This window comes from Talpa europaea, assembly GCF_964194135.1.
Source record: "Talpa europaea genome assembly, chromosome: 4".
In the NCBI taxonomy this organism is placed as follows: domain Eukaryota; kingdom Metazoa; phylum Chordata; class Mammalia; order Eulipotyphla; family Talpidae; genus Talpa; species Talpa europaea.
The window spans coordinates 130,391,139-130,414,373 of record NC_140070.1 but is presented as its reverse complement, the minus strand read 5'-3'; the positions used below and the strand labels follow the sequence as shown (position 1 = coordinate 130,414,373).

Below are 23,235 nucleotides of genomic sequence, written 5' to 3'. Positions count from 1 at the left end.
GTTTCTTAATCACTATTATCACATTTTCTCTTAAAGGAATGCTATGTTAAAGCATTCCTATACACTTAGTATAATATTGAGAGTTTATATAAAATTAGGGAAAAAAGTGAAATAAACTGCACAGAGTATGTGATAGTTTAGAATAACTGCTGTGAATTATCTAGTTACAGCTTATATTGTTGTTATCAGAATCTAAGTTGTCTTCCTACTTTTCTATACAAATGTATTTCCAGTTCAGCATGAGCAAATCCTTAATATTTTTCCTACTCATAGAAAATATTTATTGTAACATCATATCACAAACCTTGACTAAATTGATTGCACTCACATTTTAAAAATAAAAGATGAATTCACTAATTTGGACAATCTTTTATTGAATTATTTTTTACTTGGATTAGGCATACTGTCCATTTATTTCAAGCTTGTATATTTTTGACTTACAAAAAACTAATCAGACATGTGAAAGACATGCAACTATTAGGAATGTTTTCTTTTTCCTGGTTTATGTGTGTTACAGTGGATGTTTCTAACATGTGCAAAACTTATTTAGATGCAGCTGAATTGCCCATCAGAAGGCTAAAATGTGGAATAAATGAATTGGTTTCACTGCTTTAATGTCCTGGATCATTTCCAGAGTAAGTGCAAAGTTCAACTTAACTTACTAAACAAAATCTGTTGATTTGGAGGGAAGACAAAAATACATCCCTATTTATCACACATACACACACCACACACATACACACACATATACACATACACGTGTGCACACAGGCACATGCACGTGCCTTCTTGCATAAAGGAGAGCATAAAGTTTAAAGTAGTTGAAAGAAGGACACAATCAGTGGAAACTGGTCTTATAGGAAAAACAAAACTTGTGCTAGCCTGGAAGGAATGATTATTACAGATGTATTGAAGAGGGCATTGGAGACCATTGAGCATGTGGGAATGACCCTGATAGTTAAAAGACGGGACAGTAGAGACTCATGTGTTTTCATACCAAAGTCTCTCCCAGAAATGATCAGATAAAGAGAAAACATCTTATAAAGAAAGGGGACCAAATGGCTGAGAACTATATATATATTTTTTTTTTTCCTACTAAAGAATTGTAAATTCTCTATCTTAATATTGTTCTACAACTCATTTGCATTTCAAAATACATTGGAAGTATTTTCTGAAAACACAAATAGCCCCAACAAGTACACATGTACTCTTTTCATGTTTAAAAGTGAGCTAAAATTTTTAAAAAGATCTTATCAAAGCCCCATGATCATTTTCTAGCAAAAGGGAAGTTCACTGCCTCACCCCTAGTAACTATTAGGGTTAGTAATGAATTGGGCTGGAATTCTTGTCTCAGCAAGGTAAGAATTCAGCATCAAGACCAGAGTTAGGCAGAAAAGCAAGTTTGTTGTCAGGCAAAGAGAAGGACAGGGAAAACTCGCTGAACAGAGACATGTCCCAAGTGGGCAGCTGTTCAGGGGTCTCTGGTTAAGCCTTTTATGTCTTTTTTTAGGGTGGCTTGGGTGAGGAGGTTGTCCTCTTCTGGTTGGTCAGCACCTAATGGCCTTTGTGGTGATTGGTTCAGGGTCTCCCCACCCATCTTGCTGCCATTTTGCAAAACTTTTGCTTGCTTTTTTATTTTTTTCTGGGTCATGTTTTTCAAAGGGTCCTATTTTTTACAATTGTCAGGGCCCATCCTATTTGTCACTGAGTCCTGTTTTTCAAGGGCTCTGTTTTTCACCAAGTCCTGATTTTTTATAATTGTCAGGGCCAACCCTGTTTTACTGATTGGGGCCCCAGGACTCTGAGTAGCGGTCTACCTGGTCAACTAACTTCCTTCTTCAGTCATGGATACCAGGAGAGTTATCCAAGTCTGGATAACTCAAGATAAAAGGCAAAAGCAAGGCCTTTCCCTATTGCTTTGCCTCTTCTTCCACACAGCAATGTGGTGGCACAGACAAAGGGTGAAGACTAATATCTCTTCCACCATGTCCTGACTGAAGGAAGAAACACACAGCACAAGCTGGTAGGGAAGAAGTGGATCCCAGCAGCTGGTCTCCCATTCTTCTCAGAAAGATGAGTTGCCAAGAAAAGAGAGAGAGCACTAAATTCGGGCAGAATCCAAGCTTAGAGTACAGCTGCCCATTCCTTCAGTCTCCAAGCAGCTGAAAGGAGAGCAGTTCCACTAATTTCTACTTTGCCTCTTGTTTTTGCCAACCAACTCCAGTTGTGAATTGCCCTAATGAAAGTTCTTCATTATCTAAAGGAAAAGGATTGATTAGGAAAAGATGAAGTTTAAACCACTATAACCACAACTTCCATCCAGTAATTTGTTCTCATCTTCATATATTCGTGCAAACATATCTCTACTTGGGTCACTTAAGAGATGTAGGCAACACCAATAATTCTTCAGAAACAAGAACTTTTTATTTGGTTAAAAGGAGCATCGGGACAGTTACAATTCTCTCTTGAGCAGAAGGAGCCATAAGCATTTGTGAAACTAGAAGACCGAAAAGACCCAGTTTGTTCTCCCAGTCAAACCCTCAACAACACATAATCATTGATACCCTCTAACCCATTTTCACACCAATTCATAGTTTCTTTCCTTGCAGAAATGTCAATGAGCTGTGCTTACCTCCACACCCATGGTGACCACTCAGCCGGTCCCAGCTGTAAATTCTTTTATATACTGAGGCTCAACAGCCAGGATAAACCTTCAGGATACTCTGTAACTATTTATATGCCATCCGTGTCAATCCCACTCTCCAAACAACCTTCTTTGTTTTGTGGTCAAGGGAGGAACCAAATTGCTTCCAGAACCTTCAGAGAGCTACTTGTGGTTAAATAGGCAACATGTGAAGACGTATGATTTACATTGTATATGCTGCATCTTTTGTTCTAGATCGATTATATTATTGTTTATCTAGCTTTTAATAAAGTTATTACAAAATCTGTTAAATTAAAACTAAAAATAAATTGTAAGGCACGTGTCTTGCACAATTGAAATTAGACAATCCTTGCCTTTTTGGAAAATATTTAAGTAGATTTATAGCACAGTTAATGAAATAACTTCTTATTTCTGAAGAGATTTCCTAAGCATTGTCTGACCAAATGCAGAGAAATTGAAAGAAGATGAACCATTTCTAGAAAAGAAACTTTTTTATGATATTATATTTTGTATGTGTGTGTAAATTCAGTTGACAACAGTGATAAATTCCTTTAATCAAAACCGCATGTATTGAAAAATGAAACACCATAAAAATAAATATTAGAACAGTCCATTTTTATCAAACACTTATGTAAAGGTAAAATTTTTTGCACACTGTAAATTTCAATACAATTTACATTACATTAACTAGATTACAACCTATGAAAAGAGAAACAAAAATAACTGCTTCCAACACACACACTTCTCATGTGTTGATAGCAATTTTATCTATGTGGTCCATTCTATTTATTTGAAGTCTGGGTGCATCCTTTAGCAAAATAAGCATGTCTCACTCCATTATTAGCACAGCGTATTTTGTTAATGAAATAATAAACATATAAAAATTATTTTAATATCTGCCTCAAGGGGGAGCTTACAGTTCATCTTGCTGATTCTTTGAGATTTCAAGCCATTCCAAGCTAATGTTCTGATGCCATTCCTTACACAGATCCAGAATTAAAAATCTCTGTTTTCTTTTCTGGAGCCAAGTTAATGAGTTATACTTCCATGCCACTTTCTTTTCTGGTGCTTTTTGAAATCCACAGTGTGGACTGGTTTGGACTAGTTTTGGTTCTTCCTTTACTGAAAAACATAAGAAGTTCAATGCATGAGACATCTTATCAGTCTTGACCTGTCTTTGTCCAAAGGTGATCTCTCCAGACCCTTGTTACCAAAGGGTCCTTTTCTCACCAGCGTAATTTTTATTCCTATAAAAAATTCTATATTATTCTTGTAGATGAAGATGGCAAATAGTTCACATAAAATACTAAAAAAAAATCATAGAACTTTGTTTGGCCCTTCATAGTTTAACATGCCCACACACACATACACACACACACACACCTGAAACAACACAAAACTTTTTATGATAATCCCCAATAAATTTTGATCAATAGTTTTTGAGATGTTGCTTTTTGAACCTTTTTTTCTTAACATATGATGCATTTAATGCTAAATATCAAAATAATGGATTTGTCTTAAGTCTAAGGGCCTTCTCATTCCACTCCTCCCATTGGTTTTCCTGTCATATTACTAACTCACTTAAAAGTTTGATTTTGTGTCAGTTTCTGAAACCAATGTAGTTGAAAGCAGATTCAGGCCTTGATAATTTGAGTATCTGAGTTCGTCTAGATGTGAGATAGAACATTGTTCTTGTCAGAGTGAGAATTCATGTCCATATATCCAGCCTATGCCTCAGGCTGAGGTGATTCTAACTCCTTTTTCCATAAAGTGGTAATACAACAATGACCTACAACAATGTAGGCTCCTACAACAATGCCTGTTCCTGAGCTAACCCACGTCATCATCTATCAAAGACTATCTATCAAAGGTCTAGATTCTCATTGGTCTAGTTTCTTAAGAAACTAGAACCTCTCACATGAATCACAAGCCACTTCCTGTCTTTGTTAATTTTGTTCTGAACTTCCTTCCTCTCTTCTAACATCTGTTCTAGAATATGCAGGCATTCTTTCTGCCTCATCCCAGTCACTCCATTTACCAGATGTTGGAGAATTTCAAAGAAAGAACATTTCCTAAACAAGCCTGAGCAATAGAGTTTTCTAATATTACTTAACTTCAATTCAACTGAGGACTTGTTACTAATAAAATATTATGTCCAAATTACAGTTTGGACATGTGCATCAAAATAGTTTGAACAATTCTTTATCCATGAAGTCATCTAACATCAATGGAAAATAAGTCAAGCAAAGTTTGTGAAAAAATGACAGTTTTTTTTAATGGTAGGAAAAAAGGTGGTTAAGTTATTAATGTGACTTTTGTGTAGTGTTAGTATTTTGAGTCACTACTAGCTAAGGAAACAAGAGTTATTATTTTGAACATGACATGGAATGACAGAAACCATCATGTGTACCAGATTGGAATTTAAACTTTCTGCAAGGCATTCAGATGATAATGGAGTTGAGTCTTTGATGAAGTTTCTCCTTGCTTTCCTGGAAGAAAGGAAAATGGCAGGATCTAAGAACGAATGAATTAAGCTCAAAGCTAATTCTGGCATCTGCAGGTACTCTACTTTGGTTATTTTCTCACTCTGAGAATTTCTAACAAGAGAAAACTCCATAGATCTTCAAGGTGTAAAAGTCTGGAAAATTTAGGAAGAATAGACTCACCATAATATACTATTTGGCAGAAGGAAAACAAACTTCAGGAAAAAAAAACTTAGTTAATGGTAGTTTCATAATTTTTATTTTAGAAATATGAAGGTCTATATAATATTTTTCATATCATTTTTTTCAAGCTGATTTGTCATTAGCAGCTCCTCAACAATGAAGCTGGTTTAGACAGTATTTATATCAAATCTTCTCTGTATTTTATAGATTTTCACAGTGATAAGCCATCTTTCTACCTATTTTATTAGTTGTCAGGACACAACAAAAACTCTTAGATTCTGATAATAGAATAGTGGTTACCAGATGGGAAGAAAGGGGGATGGAATAGCATGATGGTTGGTGATGAATGGGCATTTGGTAGAGGTGATGCTGTGAAATATAGAGTTACTGGAGTAAGAAATGACACCTGAAACCTATACCATGTTGTAAACTAATGTTACCTCTACAGAAAAGGGGGTGGGGGATTATGGCAGGAAATGATTTTCACTACATTTCACATAAATATTGGAAGGCCAAGAGTACACAAAATATAGTGTTAATTTTAGGTATTATTAATTTTACTTACTATTACCAGGTTTTACTTATCATTACTCAAGATACCTCGTTTATACAACCATTGGATTTAGATTGGATTCCTTTAAAAATGCTTGTGAACTATTTAGAATTTTCATCTTTTGGTGGGGTGTGGGGGCTTGTGTTACTTAATGGATTCTTGAGAGTTTATGTCATAAAAGAAAAAGATGAAGTAAAGTCAAAAGAGAAATATGTCTTCACTTGCAGTCTCTTTGTAGATGGAGACATTTGCTTGATCGATATTAATTTAGAAAACTCTAAAAAAGTGTCTAGTTTATTCTAGGAAACATGTTCTTATTTAAATCCAACATCTTTCCTCTTTTCCTCTGATAAAAATTTATATTCATTAATCTGTTAATTTAATGGACAAATTGACACAAATGGAAAAAAAAATCTCACCTGTAACTCAAAGATATGCTCAAATAATCATAAAAGAGAATGCTCAAGCATCTTGTTAAGATATTTCATTTTATTTCAAGATATCTACTAAAAATGTCCGATATTTACCATTGTGCTTTATTTCCTGCATTTAAATGATCATTTTGAAATAAAACAGAAGCCTACAACTTGACATTTTGGAAAGGTACTCAAAGAGCATCTAGAACAATCAAATCTTGCATACAACTTGAGACAAGATTGAAAAGTTTAAGGTGAATGCCTACACTTAATAAAAAAAAGAGAGAGTATAGTAATTACCTTTTATGTACCATCTGGAAACAGCAGGTTCCAAAAGCTACCAATATCAGTAACAGCAGTGGAATCGTTGGTATAACAACATAAATTAGATTGGGAATTATGCCTATAAAATTAAACAGTTTTAGTGTAAAAACATAGTTGAGGCAAGTGACTAACATTAAAATTTTATAAAACTATTGCAAACATTTAAGGTTAGATAGAATTATTATCAATAAATAGATTGCAAGCAAAGTTCTTCCCAAAATACTGAATAATCTAGCTAAGTATATATTCATGTTTGGTAAAAAATAAAAACAAAATTATGCTGCAGTAGTTGCAATGCCCCACTTCAATGTCCATTATTAAATCTATAATTCAGGTGACAAATTTTCTTAATGTATTATTAATCTTAGCTATTTCACTTCAGTAAATCCTCCTCAGTTACCACTTAGAGAAATTAAGCACTGATTATTAAAGAATAATGATCACTATTAAAATAATTGTTGATTTACTGGAAGTGCAATTATCTTCGCCAGTAAGTTCAATGGCATGATGACATGTAATACTCTGAAATTAGTACAAAATAGGCAAATACTAGCTGATGATAAGTCATAACACAAAGAAAAAAAAAATTCCACAGGCATAAAGGCTTGATATTAATTAAATTCTAAAATGAATCATTTTTTAAATGCCTACAGTTTAAAATAACTTTATTAACCATTTTTAAATGTCATAAAAGGGAAAATATTCTAATGTAATTAGCTACTGATACCTTTAATTAGCTTTAGATATTTTGCATGGTTTTAAAATCAGATAACTACAAAACTAAAAGCCCTACAGTTTAGGTTCATGTTCATACAAGAAAAGCAAATTGAAAAACTAAGTACTTAGTTAGCAAATCGAAATCTTCATTATAATCAGTATAAACAATTCTTGCCAAAGTGGACCAGACTTAGATCAAATTGGCCATTAAACTGCACATCACTTCCTTTGGTTATAGGAGATACATTAACTGAGGTCCAGTGATGGGATATTTGGGGAAGAGTTTGCTGTTTTCACCTACTCTTTAACCTCTAACAAGTGACTGCAACCATTTAAATGTTCAGAAAATGTTTCCTTTTCTTTCCAAAATACCATCATGATCCCATATACATAATAGTAAAGAAAAAGTGAGTGTTTCTTACTCTTTGATGGATTTGGGGAAGATTTTGAGACTTGGGTTTGGGGTTCCATCATAACAAAACAACTAAAATAAATTGACATTTCTGTTAATTGGCATGGATCCATGCAAAATTAGCCTAAGAGCTGCTTTTGACTGACTTGGAATTCGCATTGAGAGTGAATTTTGTTTCTGTAGCAGACAGTTGTGTGGTAGAGACAGCTGGGTTGAGGCGTGCATTCTTCTCAAACTGCTATTACACGGTGGTAGCTTGGATTTGGTCAAGATGGGAATACTTACGCCATGGAAATCTGCGAAGGCTACATTGCAGGCTTTCATTATATAGCCACACCCATCCCAGACCATCTCTAAACATTCACCATCACACCACTATTTGTTGGTCCCTGAATGTGCCAGTTTATATCACAGTTCATAATGTTGGAGAAGTGCCTTGGGGTCCAGGTTTTAAAATGAATTTACTTAGTCCTAGATACTACCATTTAAAGTAAAACATTGGAGGAAAAAAGTTTCTTTTATTCAAAAACTAGCCTATTGTCATTTGTTCTAATCTAGTTCAAAAGTAAATTTCCATAGCACCGTATTTAGTGCATCAAACAACAAGAAAAGTTGAGGTCAATGTACAGCAGTTTAAAAGATCAGTTTCTGTTTCTGATCTAGGAGTCAGATGAACTAATTACCTGCTTCAGTAACAACCACATTTTGATGGGTGTCACCTGGTTGATTTGTAAAATAAGTCTTTTCGACAGGAACTGTTGGATTAATCTCTGTAAAAAGAAAATACACAACCATCATATAGCAAGAGAGCTGCAAAAATCGATGAAAATAAATATAACAAAACAGCAATTATTTGCATGTCTATGCTAAGTCTATAGGAATAATGACATGCAAAGATAGGCAAAAAACAAGAATTTTTTTGAATAAGAATGTGCACAAAATTACTGCAATTCAAAGATAGGCAAAATTAGTTTCTTTACTAATCAGTAAAATATTGAGGATTTCCCCTGCATTATTAATCAGCAGACAACTGTGCATGGATTGCATCTGGAATTAGTGATTCCAGTAACAATGTTCTAAAGCACATTTCTGTCCCATTTAAATACAACCACTCTGAGATTGCTTCAAATATGGTCTACTTCATTAAAAAGCAATAATAATAAATTTGGGTTTTTGGGTTGTTTCTCTGGTTTAATGAGATAAGATATCCTCAGTTGCTACACACTTAAAATATTGAAATTTATTACCATGTTCTGATACAGCTGTGTTGCTTAATTTTTTTCTGTAGAATATTATTCATAAAATTAAAATTCAGTGTAAGTAAACAGAATTAATTAAAAATGTCCTGTAAATTTGCTTTCATTAGTTCTAAAAATGTTAATTAGTACTTTTGCCAATTGATGTGAGAAAAAAGGCACATGAAGCATATTACACCAATTCACCTAACACTTTGCCTCCTCTAGGTTTCAGATATAGCCCTACCCTATACTCATTCCACTATGGAAGAATCCTTCTTATATACTCTATGCCTGGAGTTGCTCAACTGGTATTTGCTGAACAACTAATACATATTATGTAATTTATCAACACAGAACTGGTTATTTTTTAAAAATTTTATACTCTTTCAATTAATGCAATGGCTAACAAAATTTTGGAAACAGAATCCCATACATACTGTATTTAATGCCCAAGAACAAAAAGTATATAATGCAACTTTAATAAACACAAAGTTAGGTTCAGAGATAACCCATAAAAAAAGTCTGAAGATTGCATTGACCTGAGCTACACTATTGTGATTCCTTGTTAAAAATGCTAAATTTGAGTAACACCATTCAACTGAATTAATATGCTATTTGATCAAGAGGGAGACTAATCAAAACTATATAATTCATTTTTAAAATCATTTAAGAAAATCAGAGTAGATAATAGGCTTTGAGTTTCTTTTAGTTCTTTTTCTTCTAATCAGGGTTTGGAAGTGTTATTTTCACACTTTGAAACAAAGAACAGATATGCAACCATAGGACAATAAGAAAATGGTGGAGAAGAAAGTAAGAAAACTCACAAGTGAATTACTCATATTCTGTATAGATGGAGGAGACCAAATTCTATTTACAGTGTAGTTCTAATATAGCTGATGAAAAAGCTCAAAATAAGTAGCATTATAGTTTGTAAATGTTATTTAGTCCTACTGTTTAATCTGCTGATGACCTCAACCCTAAAAGCTAACCACTCACCACTAAAAAGCAGTAATTACATAAACAAGAAATGTAATCAATCAACATCCTTCACAAAAAAGAAAAACAAAACAAAACACACTATACTCAATGAAATTCAGACAAATAGTAAATAGTTAAGCAGTTCAAAATGAAGCTAAAGTAAAATGGACTGGAAAATTCTTTTTTTTTCTTTTTCTTTTTTAAAAGATTTTATTTTTTATTTTTTATTTATACAATAGCTGGGGTACAGGCCAGAGGTGCAGAAAGGTGAGAAGATTCACCAGAGACAGATTGGGGAGCAGGTCAGGCAGACGGACCGGAAGCACTGCCTAGAGGAGCAGCATGTGTGACAGGAGAGGTCTGCCGCACCATGTGGGAATCTCCCTGGCTGGCCGGGAATCAGAACTCATCCTGCAGAGGCTGCAGACAGCTCACAGTGCTGTACTAAACCTGCAGTGCCACCGGAAAGGCCCTGAACTGGAAAATTCTAAGCACATTAGATCAACTATAAATCTGTGTATGTGCTTCAATAACAATTCATACCAAAAAAGAATTATATTCACAAAGTATAGATAATTTGAAAATTTAGGCAAAATACAGAAGCTAATGAAAAAAGATTTGTCTTAAAATATCTTCATTGGTTAACATAACCAAGATTCTAGGATAGATGAATAATGTAAATGTGGTTAAGAATGACTGCTAAGTAGATAGATGACAGATGATTGATAGATAGATAGATAGATAGATAGATAGATAGATAGATAGATAGATAGATAACAAAAAAGTTCAAAGAAAGGAGAACGACAATAGTGTATTAAGAATCCAACATACTTTGCTTCCTTTAATAGTTTCAATTACACAATCTCAGCAAATTTAAAATATCAGAGAATTTCAACTTTATGTTTTTCTCAAGAACAAAATAAAGACAAAGACCACAAATAAGAGCAGAACACATTTAGCTTTGCAAAGACATCTAAGAGTGTAATGATGGATTTAGCAACCAATGGATTTAAAGAATAAACTCACCAGGGATATAGCAAGTTGGCTAATACACTCAAGAGCAGGATAAATATAAGAGAAGGGTAATTCTAATCCAAATAATCCTTTGTACTTAACAGTCTCATGAGAAAAAGAATCATGTAATTTTAAGAGTACAATGAAAAGAGCAGCACTTGATTATAATTGCCTCTGTAAATACATGTTATGAAGTCAAGCAGACAGTACCTTGGAAGTGTTAAAATGGTACTTCACTGAGTAGGAGAAAAACAACTGAAAAATAAATAACTTAAAGCCTAATGTCTACTTTCACTTTCTTAAATGATTTTAAAAATGAGTTTACATGGTTTTGATTAGTCTCTTTTGAGCAAATATTTATTCAGTTGCACTGTCTTCAAAGTCATTCACATATATTATTTTCAACAGGAATTTACTATAATGTAACTTAAGTTAATGCAATCTTTCCATTTTCTTCATGTGGTACGCCATTGGAGACTTCAGCAAAAGTCACTAGAGGTATATTTCAAAGAATGAGGATTATAAGATGAACATAGCACCAACCCATACTTGATTTTTATTATGGACACTGAGCTATGCCTGGTCTGACCTTCACTTAGGAGCTCATATCCTAAGAGAAAGTAGTTTTGTTCTTTTAAATCCACCAGATAATCACCTAAAATTTTGCTCAGTTACATAAATCTACAGGCACTTTGCTGACTTATACCTACTTCACACTCAATATATTAAATGTTAAAATATTTTAAATACACATTTATTGTCCATAAAATCTGTTTCTAGAAATATAATATGACACTGAAATTAGAAATTATTTTCTCTTACAAACATCTCTCCAGATATTTCTGTTAATGCCCTTCTATTTAGCTCACTGAGCAGTTTGTTATATAGAATACAATGTGACATAACAAACTACAAAGTAATTCCGTGTTTCATAGCAGAAATAAAAGAGTCAAAGGCAGGAAGTAAAACTGAAGATAAGCAAATACACATAAAATCTGCTACACTGACTTGCAATGAGTCCTACCTGGTTCATACTTGCAGATGTAATTGTGCTTCATGTTGCACCTGTCGTCATTCCACTGATAAAGGTAAGGCCCTCCAAGGCCAGGATTGGCTGTTGGTTGATGATACATCACCACACACTTTTCACTTCCACAGGAAGGTTCATCCGTATACCAGTTTCTGCCAATAGAGAGAAAAGGGAACGCTTCTAAGTGGTTTTGCCTATTCGACTCTGACATCTTCTGCAGGTAAAGACCTCTGCTTTTACCATCAGCACGCCCAGAAAACATTTAGCTCCTCAGGATCCATACTCACCGGTACTGGGAACTGCTTCCATCAGACCACTGATAGAGATCCGGGCAGGCACCAGAAGTTTGCCCCTCTCCATTTCTCCAAAGCCCTATCCAGAAATCACCATCGGAAATCCCTGTTCCTGGTTTTGTCAAGTTTTGCAACATGTTTTCTATCAACTTCTGTTCTGCTTCATTCTCAAGGCTGAGAAGAGCACCCCCTTCACTCTCGCAAGCCAGGCGTGCCTCCTGAAAGCTCACTCTGCTGGACAGTTCCTGGAAGTAGGCCATTTTGTAGCAGGGATGCTTGAGGTCAGCGAAACACACCTTTTGGCCTGAAAGAAAGATGCCCATATATTCATTATGTGAACGATATTCATAATGTCACGTAGAATTAGTATTAAACAACCACTCAAGACAAGGAACACTCAATCAAGTATGTTTATCCAGCTGAATCATTGTGGTAAACCTGGTCCCTAGATTAACACTTTCAATTTAAAAACTGTTCCCTAACTATTTATTTAGTTAGTTATGTATGTGATTCAAAAGCAAACTTTTAAATACAGTATTTCAAGGAAATTTTTCTTAAGGGCAGTCATAATTTTGGCAGATTTTATAAACTGAATAGCATACAGCAGGTAAAAAGTAGTTAAAGAAATTTCAGGTATACAGCTTTAGTAAAGAAAGCTAAAACTTCAAACTTATCAAGAAGGAACAAGTCATAAAGAAATGTCATTTTTAAATTCAACTAGAGAAAACAATTTGCAAAGCTATTGTGAAGATGACACAAAGTGGTAAATTTAAGGTATATTTATTTCAATTGTACATATACCTGAGAGCATATATATTAAAAATGAAAGTTAATAGAGGTCAGAATGAACATAATTCTAGTGACAAATGATTTATTAATATAGCATCATATTATTTTAAGTATCAGGATACATTTCTAGAATATGCTTTTTGAAAAAATTCTCACTGAATACTTTCTGGTTTTTCAGGACATGTGTGAAATTCCAATCCTTAAGCCAGTATCTTTTCTTTTTTTATACAATTCTCAAATGAGTCATAAACTCTCAGCAAATATTTGCAAACATGCATGATCATATTAGGTCATAATAAAATCATCTATTGAAAGGGATAGTACCGTGTATAGGATTTAGCTAACTCCACCCGCAATGGAATTCCTATTGTTCTACTGTATACACTATGCATTTTACCATCAACCATGTATGCCAAGATTAAACAGACCCTCTCCAAAATGGTCATGCTGTTTTATTTTGCCTTAGTGTCTTCGATTCACCTCTGATCTCTGCTGTCAACTTTAAAAAATGCCACAGAATCCTGTCTGTCACTATTCCTTACTTGTTATCTGTAGCTTTCACTACTCTTTGATTTCTTTGATATCAGGTTAAGTTTGGCCTTGGAAAACAGACTTTAAATTATGTAAAATGAAGTCAAATTATTTTAAGCAACCTAGAGTTAGCAACTCTAAGAAATCAAGGCATAGTTTTACTGCTTTCTTACAATTCGTAAACATTCTTGTTGGGATTGAAAACTTATTGTGCTATGCATTTAATTTTATAGTCAATTGAGAAAAACTTTCAGTAATGGGGGGGTGGGTGGCTAAAGGTGTTATTGTACTTAAACACTGGCTAAAAAATAAAACATTCAGGCTTTGTACTTTTAATGACAGCACTTCACAGTGATCTAGAATCGGTATCACATCCAATCTCTCCCAGAGTCAGCGATTAATGACCTACAATGACACTCAGAGGCAGGAGAGGGCAGAAATCAGTGGAAGGCCATTAACCTCACAACAGTGTTTGAGTGATAGGCATTCAATATCTTGACACAAGCTGAGAACAGTCAGCAAATAAAACAGCGGTTCCAGCATTGCAAGTAAGGCAATCAGTTGTCCTCTTTATCTTATTAACTGTTTTGGATGCAGGAGCAACACACCAAGTGTATGAGCAAATTAACAGCACTCCAACTAATTGTTAAGGAAAACAGGACATGAGTATGAATGACCATTGAAAACTAAGGTTAAAAAGACTTCAGGAGCACAAATCAGTCTGAAATAAATAATCCCAGAGAGTTGATCATGAAAATCCCAGTGGTGGATTCTAATACAATTAGTATATTATTTAATTTTTTTCTAATTATTAGGTTTTGTGATGATTTCACTGTCTAAAATAGTTATTCCTGGTAATATTCTGACAATGCTATTGGACCTAGTGATGTTTATGTTTCTTTTTTTTTAAAGATTTATTTATTTTATTTATTATGGGGTGTAGGCTAGAGATGCTGGGGGTGAGAGAATGCACCAGAGACAGAGTGGGGAACAGGAGGATTGCTGAAATACACTGATGACAGGAGCAGCAGGTGAGAGAGGAGAGTCTGCTGTGCCATGTGGGTTAGCTCCCTGGCTGACTAGGGATCAAACTCCTGCTGCAGTGGCTGGCTATAGCTTGATAGAGCTGAGACTTTAACCCCTGCACCACCAGGGAGGCCCTATGCTTGTATTTTAAGCACAAACACTGTTCCCATTTTATCTTCTTCTACATCCTTTACATATTTCTAAGTCTCCAAATATATCTTTACTGCATTCCCTTGGGTTTTCAACTTGTTCAGTTTTTCACTACAAGATGGCTAAGACTTGGATTTGATTTTCGCACTTTTGAAATGTTAAACTTGTCCAAGTGTTTTCTGCAAGATGTCAAAATGAAATCAAATTAAGAAAAAAAAGAAGCAGATTAACCATAAGTTTAAATGAGTAAAAATTATTTATAGAACAAAGTCACTACACATTCAGAGGATTCCTAGGTATGACATATTCTAAAAGTTTCTGCTCATTGATTATCTCTGATATATTAAAAAAATAAATGCAACACATTTATTTATGGTGAGGATTCAAAAATAAAGATGAAAATTAAGTCATTTATAAAATTAAGATAGCACTTCAAAATTAAGTGATGAAGACAGCCCTAAGTGATTTAAAATTCCTAACATGGCTCTGTTAGTCCATAGAGAAATAACAATAAAGGAAAAAACTATAAACGGTGGTTACATTTAAAATAATTAATAAATAATACTACATGGGCCCTGGAGGTTAGCCAGCCTTGGAATTCCTTGCCAATTATTCTCTCTTTGGTTATGGGTAATGGAAAAGTCCAGGGGTGCTGGGAGAGGGGTGGAGATTGTGAGGGCTGCATAGAAGGGGGACTCAGAGAATCAGCTAACCAATTACCAACTACAGATAGATGTTACCTCCAAAGTGTATTGATTGAATATCAGCTGTGTCTACAGATTTTGAACTGAAAAGTCACTAGCAGTTCTGATCTAGCAAGGCAATTTTCAGGAAATTACAGATAGGTTGTACAGTTTTATGGTTTATATATTATCAGTTAAAGCTGACACTGTGAATTTCTTCACATGCAAATGTATTTTACAGCTAATTTCCATTTTATTGAGGAAATTTTGTCCAACTTGCAGCAAAATCAGCAGCACAGGAAGCTACTGAACTACTCACCAACTACTTCAGCTGATCAAGTTTGGCTGAAATAGAGTAAAACTCCAACAGCTGGGAAACAAATGTTGCTCTAATTCCCAGAAAAGTTGCATTAATACGGATCTTCTGAAAGTTACTTTCCCACCTCTGTAGAGACTAATCTTCCAAGAAAACCATTATGATTACCTCCCTTCTCATTCTGTGAGGTCACATGCAGAATTTTTTTCCTCTTACTTTTAAATGCTATATTCAGATAAAATTTTACATAGAAGGGGCCTCCCTAGAAGTGCAGGGGTTAAAGTCTCAGCACTATCAAGGTATCCACAGCCACAGCAACATGAGTTATAACCCAGCCAGGGAGCGACCCACATGGCGCAGCAGACCTCTCCCATCTTGCCCACTGCTCCCCTCAGCAGTGTATTTCAGTAGATCTGCCTGTTCTGCTCCCCACTCTGTCTCTGGTGAATCGTCTCACCCCCACCCCCATACCTCTGGGCTACACCCCAGATCTTGTATGAGTAAATAAAAATAAATCTTTAAAAAATCTTTCATAGAATATTTTATCAGCTAGATAAATATTCTGATAACCACATAACAAATTTTATCACACTAAGGTGATTTTCATACTGCCTAACAATAACTTATTAAATGTTACCTAGCATTTATAGTGAGAAACAGCCTTTGACTGCTGGCTAATTTACAAGAAATGGAACACACCATCCACTTGGAGGGGAAGAGGTCCTACAAACAGGTGAAAGTTTGAAAAGCATATTAGTAAAAATGGCAGATACTAAAGATAGTATCTTTGTGTCTATTCTTGTTGATACATTTTGGATGTGCACTGGAAGATAACTATTAATTCTAAGAAGTGTTTAAATATTTATATTATTCTCTCTCTCTCTCATGCACACACACACACATGCACACACACAGAGAACTACATCATATGCATGCACTTTTATTCTGAGATAATTCTCAGTATAGAAATGACCCTTACTTAACTGTCCCAGATTTTGTTACTATTTTCCTTCTTTACATAAAAAATCATTTAGAGCTAAATATTGGCAGAATTTTAAGTGATTTTGGAAGTAATATAAAAGTGGGGCTAAACTCTTGTCATGGCAGTTTAATTTTTTCTTCCTGAACATAAAGAACCTATAATCTGGTTTTATTTTGCTCATATTTTATTAACTTTCTGATCATTGAGTCCTCAAATATAAAAGTAATCACATTTTACATATTTCATGCTATATATATATCAATATTTAGTGAATATTGAATTACATATTTTTCTTAAAAACATGTAAAATATTTTATGAATTCCTACTGTTCAATTGTGATTTACCTTTAGTTGGAGAAGAAAAAAATGCAAAAAGGAGGATCTATATATTAAATCTTCCCAACCAGATTAACAGGATTTGGGACATTTTACTAGAACCCCCAAAAATAATTTGTACTTTTTAACACTTCCTTACTCTTCCAAAATCACACAATTAAATATGCTGATGCTATAATATACTGTTTGACATGACCTCAGAGAGCAATGGCAACATCTTTGAACTAAAATGAAAGAAAATGCTATTCACTATGTGCCCTGCCTTTGGTGTTCAAATATAACATTTCCTTAAGAATTTCTTTTTAAAAAGTTTTCTTACAGTAAAATTTTGCAACAGAATATTTTAATACAATTAATTACATAATGCACTATAAGATTGCACTGGAACCCTTTCTCCTACATTAACAACATTTTATGGATGGCGGGACAGTTGCAAACCCTGCCTCTCCTGCTGGAAATTCCTTAAGTTTTCTGAGAAGGGGACAAACTTATTTTTTTATAAATCCAAACATTTACTTTCTAATTTGGGAGAAGGTACTTGTCTTTTTTTCTAATTTAAGTAACTTTGGTTTTCAACACTGTATGTGTTCCAGGAGTATAGGTCCACACCTCTTCAAATGTGTGTTACTACCATGTCCACCACCAAAGGACCAGTAACCCTCCCTCACAGTTACATAATTCCTAATATTTAAATTTGAGTTATAAATAATAAATAGTAAGCCTACTAACTGTGACTTACATTTCAAGCATTCGATCACTACAAACTACCTCTGGATCCCAGAGTTATCCTTAAACTAAGTGGGAGTGGCATTGGGAACTGGCTCAGTATTCTGTCCTAAAAAGTGAGCGGTTATGAGTCTTTCATAAAGAATGATGTTAAAAGCCTAACATTTATCAATAGTTAGTGTGCAGAGCCTCACTGTATACACAAAATACACCTTCGGATAAAATAGGAAAAAATGATCTGGTGATAGAAACTGTTCAGCTAGGAAACAAACTAACAAACAAACAAGGTGCTTCCCACTAGGTGGCCTCAGCTGCAGGCCCAGGGCTCTCTGTGCTGAGCCCCCAATCCAAGCCTCTTGGTCTGCACACCTGTGTTCAAACCCCTTTAATAACCCTCCAATAACCTTGTGATATAGCTGCTCCCCTCCCATTTTAAAAGTGAGGCAAGGGGAGCACAGAAAAGTTAAATTTCCAAATTCACACAGCTCATAAGTAGCTAAGTCAGGATTTACAACCAGGCTCCTATTGTCCATGCATTGACCCAAATTTCTAAACTGACTTTACTTACATCTCAACTAGAATACGTTTCTAAGGTGGAATAATTTCATGAATAAAGAGAGTCATGAATATGTATATCTATGAGTATGTATATATACATATTTATGTACCTGTGTTATAATATTAGCATTGATTCATTGCTCATAGCTAGGTAGCTACAAGTGGTTGTGCATTAAAAGCTTATTTCTGAGCAGGTTTTGGATTCTTTACTAATAAGCACTTAGACACAGCATTACTAAGCATTAACATTGGACCTTCTTGGATTTTCAAACCATGTATGTCCTTAATGTTTTTTTTTTTAATCTACCTCTTTATTTTTAAACAAACAACAGAAAAGCAAGGCCCAAATTGAATGTTTTCTCATTTACAAGGAGTATAAGTTTAGTTATATGTTATCTCATGATAGTATGTGATGATAATGAAAGAGAACAATTTCCCTGGCAGTTGTGTACATCTACCCACCTTATGCAAATGGCCAAGCACAGAAGACAGCTGTAAAAAGTAAACTTGTTAGTGAAAGCATCAGCTGGATTTTCACTTTGGTTCCCTTTATTTAATATTGTTTCTTTTCTATAAATATTGCCATCATTGAGGTTGAAAAGAGTTAAAAAGCAAAATTATAAAATGATGACAGACAGCAGTTAAGTAGTAATGGCTATGATAAATGAGTAGTTTATTAAATGACTAGTAATAAGATTAATATGTTCCTTCCTTGTCCAACAGATACTTAAAGTAATTGCATCTTTGAAAACTGCACTGTCATCACTTTATGCTTTTGATGATGTCATGGAATAGTACCACCAGTGCTCAGCAGTTTTTGTATCTTCCTTGTTACTCTATTTATTTATATACTGGTCATAACCCATGATTTTGCAATATTTTGCAGCATCTGCATTGTAAAAAGAGAGGCCTCTAAATCACCCAATCCCCCCAATAAAATGTATGCCAATTTTTATTAGCTCAAATTAAATACATATTACAGTGTTCTGCAGAAACATTTGGAGGTAGCTTCAAATATACTGAATGCCATTTTGCAGCATGAACAGGTTGGGGAATCACTGCTGCATGCACTAAAAAGAAAAAGAGAAAGTTAAAAAAAAACATTACTTCAAAGCACTTTAAATGTACAAAAATATCCACTTGCTCCTTAAACATATTCTTCTATCCTAGATACTTGAGTTTTGATTTTCACCTTTTCATATGTATCCAGATTATCATTGATAAAATCTTCTTACTTTGTTCTAAAGATTGTGTGATTACCTACCAGTCACTTCACAAAATCAAATAATTACAAACTCTATAGTTATTCTCTACTCATCTGTGTTCAAAATCAAATTAGTACAGGTGTAAGACCCTAAAAATAGTTCTCAAACTAGAATGATATATTCACTAAATATTCTTTATTATTCTCATTGTCATATATTTTTCTTGTATATTCATGCATCAAAATAGGTATGGCCACTAACATATAAAAGTAATTTTCTATTACAGCTAGATATTAAATCTTCTGGGACAGGTTATGATGATAAGGTTGTTTGAAATGTTATTTCTTATTAAAATATTTTCATTTTGGGCCTCCCTAGTGGCGCAAGGGGTTAAGCACAGCCCTGTGAAGCTATCAGCAGCCTCTGCAGCATGAGTCAATCCCCTGCCAGCCAGGGAGCTACCCACATGGCACAGCAGACCTCTCCTGTCTCAACCTCTGCTCCCCTCAGAAATGTATTTCAGTCAGTCTGACTGTTTTGTTCCCCACTCTGTCTCTGGTGAATACTCTCACCCACCACCACCTCTGGTCTGTACCCCAGTTCTGGTATGCATAAATAAATAAATTTAAAAAAATATTTTCACTTCACTTACAAGTAATGCTCTCAAGTCTAAAAGTGTGATGCATTTAAAGTTGAAAAATGTTTCTATTGAATACTTAAAGTGTTAAAATAAAGACAATTTCTATAAAGAATTACTTTATGAGTTTGTGTCTTTTATATGGAGTGAGTAATTATTTTAGTACACTACATAGAAATTGTAAATATTTGTATTGATTTTTAATAAATAGAAAATGTTTTCCATATATTGCAGATTTATTCCCAGTAATGATCCCAAAGAGCTTATCTCAGTCAACAGACATTTGAAAGAATTTTGGCAAATGGTGCCTAATGACATAAAAAAGTTGATGTACCACTCAAAACCTAACATCAACCAAACAGATGTTATATGTAGTGCTGTCAAAATATCAGGCTTTAGGCTTCTCTGTACTGATGATATTATGGCTGAAATAAATATTTTTAAAGATTAATATTCAAGGAATGAATCACAAATCAATTTATGCTGGTTAAATTTCAATGTGATTTTTTATTGCCAAAGACAACTAAATTATTCATATGAAAACCATAACTAAGTAATTGTTTTAATATCAAGTCAACATCATCATTTAGGCCAAATCAAATGGATCATGTTCAGTTAATTAGAAATTTTCCAGATGTCACCTACAAGATGCCTATAAATACTGAATAGGAAAACAAAGCAAAATGTTTGCAACAGTTTTTGTAACAATAAAACATAAAATAAACTTTCATTTTTTAACTTTATGTATCTTTTTCACTACCTAGCAAAGTTGAAATCATATAAACAAGAATATACCAAAATGATATTGTTTAAGTCAAGAGGTTTTTCTATTGTTTTTTTAAAAATACCTTATGTTCAAAGCTTAGACCCTGCCCATTCATTCATTTGCAAGTGTAATTCTTACAAACACAAAAGCAGTTAGATATGTAATTCACACATTCAGATGAGTCTAAACAGTAATCTTTTTCTTGAAAACTAAATTAGGAGAGAAAGGGATCTAAAGTTATAGATTCTTTCCTATTTGATACTTTAAAGTCTTCATTTTGTAAATATTAACAGCCTGATTTTCTTCAAAAAAAAAAAAATTGCAAGCAACATGCATTCCCAAATGACATTTCACAATTCATTTAATTCCAGTGTGTCCAGAGGTCAGAAAGTTAGTGGAGAGAGAATGATACTAGACATTCAAGAATTTTGTTCTGAAGATGCAGAACATCACATATTGCTGAGGGGAAGATCAGTATGAATTCAGCCGAATATGCCAGTTTCTAAAGGTCTGTCTTCACTACTGCTTAAGTTGCTGTCATCTGTCATCTGTTGTCAGTGACACCTGTTATACAGATGCCCATACTGCGAAAAGGAATTCGTGCATTTTGCATTAAAAACCTCCCACACTTTGTACACACGCCCACACACATTCAACAAATATTTATTGAGACACTAATAAGCATCACAAGCGACCTCAGTGAGTGTAGCTCTCTGCTGAACCTCCACTTAAGATCCTCTTCATTCATCCTAGACTTTGAGAATCTATGTTTATTTCTTCTTGTATTTATTTTATTTTATTTTATTGAGGTTGACTTTGGTTTACAACACTGTATATGATTTAGGCGCACAGGATCACACCTCTTCAGATATATGTTACCTTACCACGCCCACCAGCAAAGCACCATTATCCTCCAGCAGTCCGATGGGTCTCCTCGCCTCATCCCCTCCATCCCCTCCCATCCCTAAATCTCCCCCACTGGTAGTCTCAATCCTGCAGTCAAATCTACATGCTTTTTTTTTTAAAGACACCTTCTCAAAATAACGGAAATTATACATCTAAATTTCTCAAGAATAGGACAGTGAAAACAGAAGAAAAAGAAAAAAATCCTAAAGAACAATAGGAAGCTTGCCAATTCTGATCCGTCTCCCTGAACCGACTCACAGACCTAATATTGGGTACCTATTATGTGCAGGAACCTGCAGTCATAACCGTGCACAACTCAGCTTAACTCCCCTGACTTCATTTCCGAGAAGTCCTCAACTTGGAATGAAGCGTGCAAAAGAAAAGCGGTTGCGCACAAAGACTAGTCCCGGGTTCTTTGTCAGTTCTCTTGAGGACAAAGACTGTGTGCCTGGAGGTGCGTGAGCAGCTCAAGGCGAACATGTCAGGCCTCAGATGTCCCTGAGTGAACACGGTGCGGGGTGTCAAGAGCCAGACCAACAGACGGTGGCATTTCTTCAGCAGCTCTTCTCTGCCTGGGCTTCCTCTGTCTCCGCGGCACCCCACCCCTCTTGCAGGTGCCAAGCCCTGCCCTGTGGCCAACTTCTTCTTTTACAAAGAAAGTGGAAATCACTCCTAGAGAAGGCTGTGCCACTCATGATAGAGCAGACACAGCTCGCGTCGGTTACTAACCCAGGCATTTCCAAAATATGAAACTTTCCTCTACGAGGGCATGGAGGAGAAAGCAAGACCCAGTGCAACCCTCCACCCTCCTCGCGCGTCCCCCAGACCCCTGCCCCGCAGACTTCCCACCCCTGGAAAGCCTCCACCCAGACGGGCAGTTCCACATCGCCGCAGCCCGTGCGCCCCCCGGCCCCTTCCCCCTGCTCGTTCTCTTGACAGGCGGCCCCCCGGACTCACCGCTGACCACCCGGCGGCAGAAGGCTCCGTGGCCGCAGAGCAGCGCAGCGCCCAGCAGGAGCGAGACCACCCGACTCATCCCGGCGCGGCGGCAGCAGCAGGTGTGAGTGCAGCGAAGGTGGCCTCTGGCCGCCGTGGAACCTCGCTCTTGCCCCGCAGCTCAGCCTCCCCGCCGAGCCCTACTCCAGCCGCCGGAGCCCCGCTGTCGGGCCCCCAGTGCGCATCGCCTTGCACCGGACCTGCAGCCGGGCGCGCTCCTGCTGCGCGCGGGGGTGCAGAGCTAGAGCGCGCCTCGCGGCCCTTCGGGGTTTCAGGAGCCGGAACTGAAGTTGGGGTCCCGGTTCTGTCCCAAGGGTGGAGC

At 35.6% G+C, this 23,235-nt stretch overlaps 1 protein-coding gene across 3 annotated transcripts; it reads right to left on the bottom strand.

The window, feature by feature from the left end:
- Positions 1-3,578: 3,578 nt before the first annotated feature.
- On the bottom strand, positions 3,579-22,953 carry CHODL (chondrolectin; the record flags this gene model as incomplete). Of its 3 annotated transcripts, none has more annotated exons than XM_084232361.1 (6): positions 3,703-3,787; positions 6,601-6,703; positions 8,437-8,523; positions 12,008-12,165; positions 12,301-12,610; positions 22,875-22,953. In XM_084232361.1, 6 exons carry the CDS (start codon positions 22,951-22,953, stop codon positions 3,703-3,705), a joined length of 822 nt encoding a protein of 273 aa, XP_084088487.1. The 3 variants fall into 3 exon arrangements, with proteins under 3 accessions (XP_084088489.1, XP_084088487.1, XP_084088488.1); XM_084232362.1 differs by having other exon boundaries at positions 8,437-8,508; XM_084232363.1 differs by lacking the exons at positions 6,601-6,703; positions 22,875-22,953 and having other exon boundaries at positions 3,579-3,787; positions 12,301-12,566.
- Between the last annotated feature and the right edge of the window lie 282 nt (positions 22,954-23,235).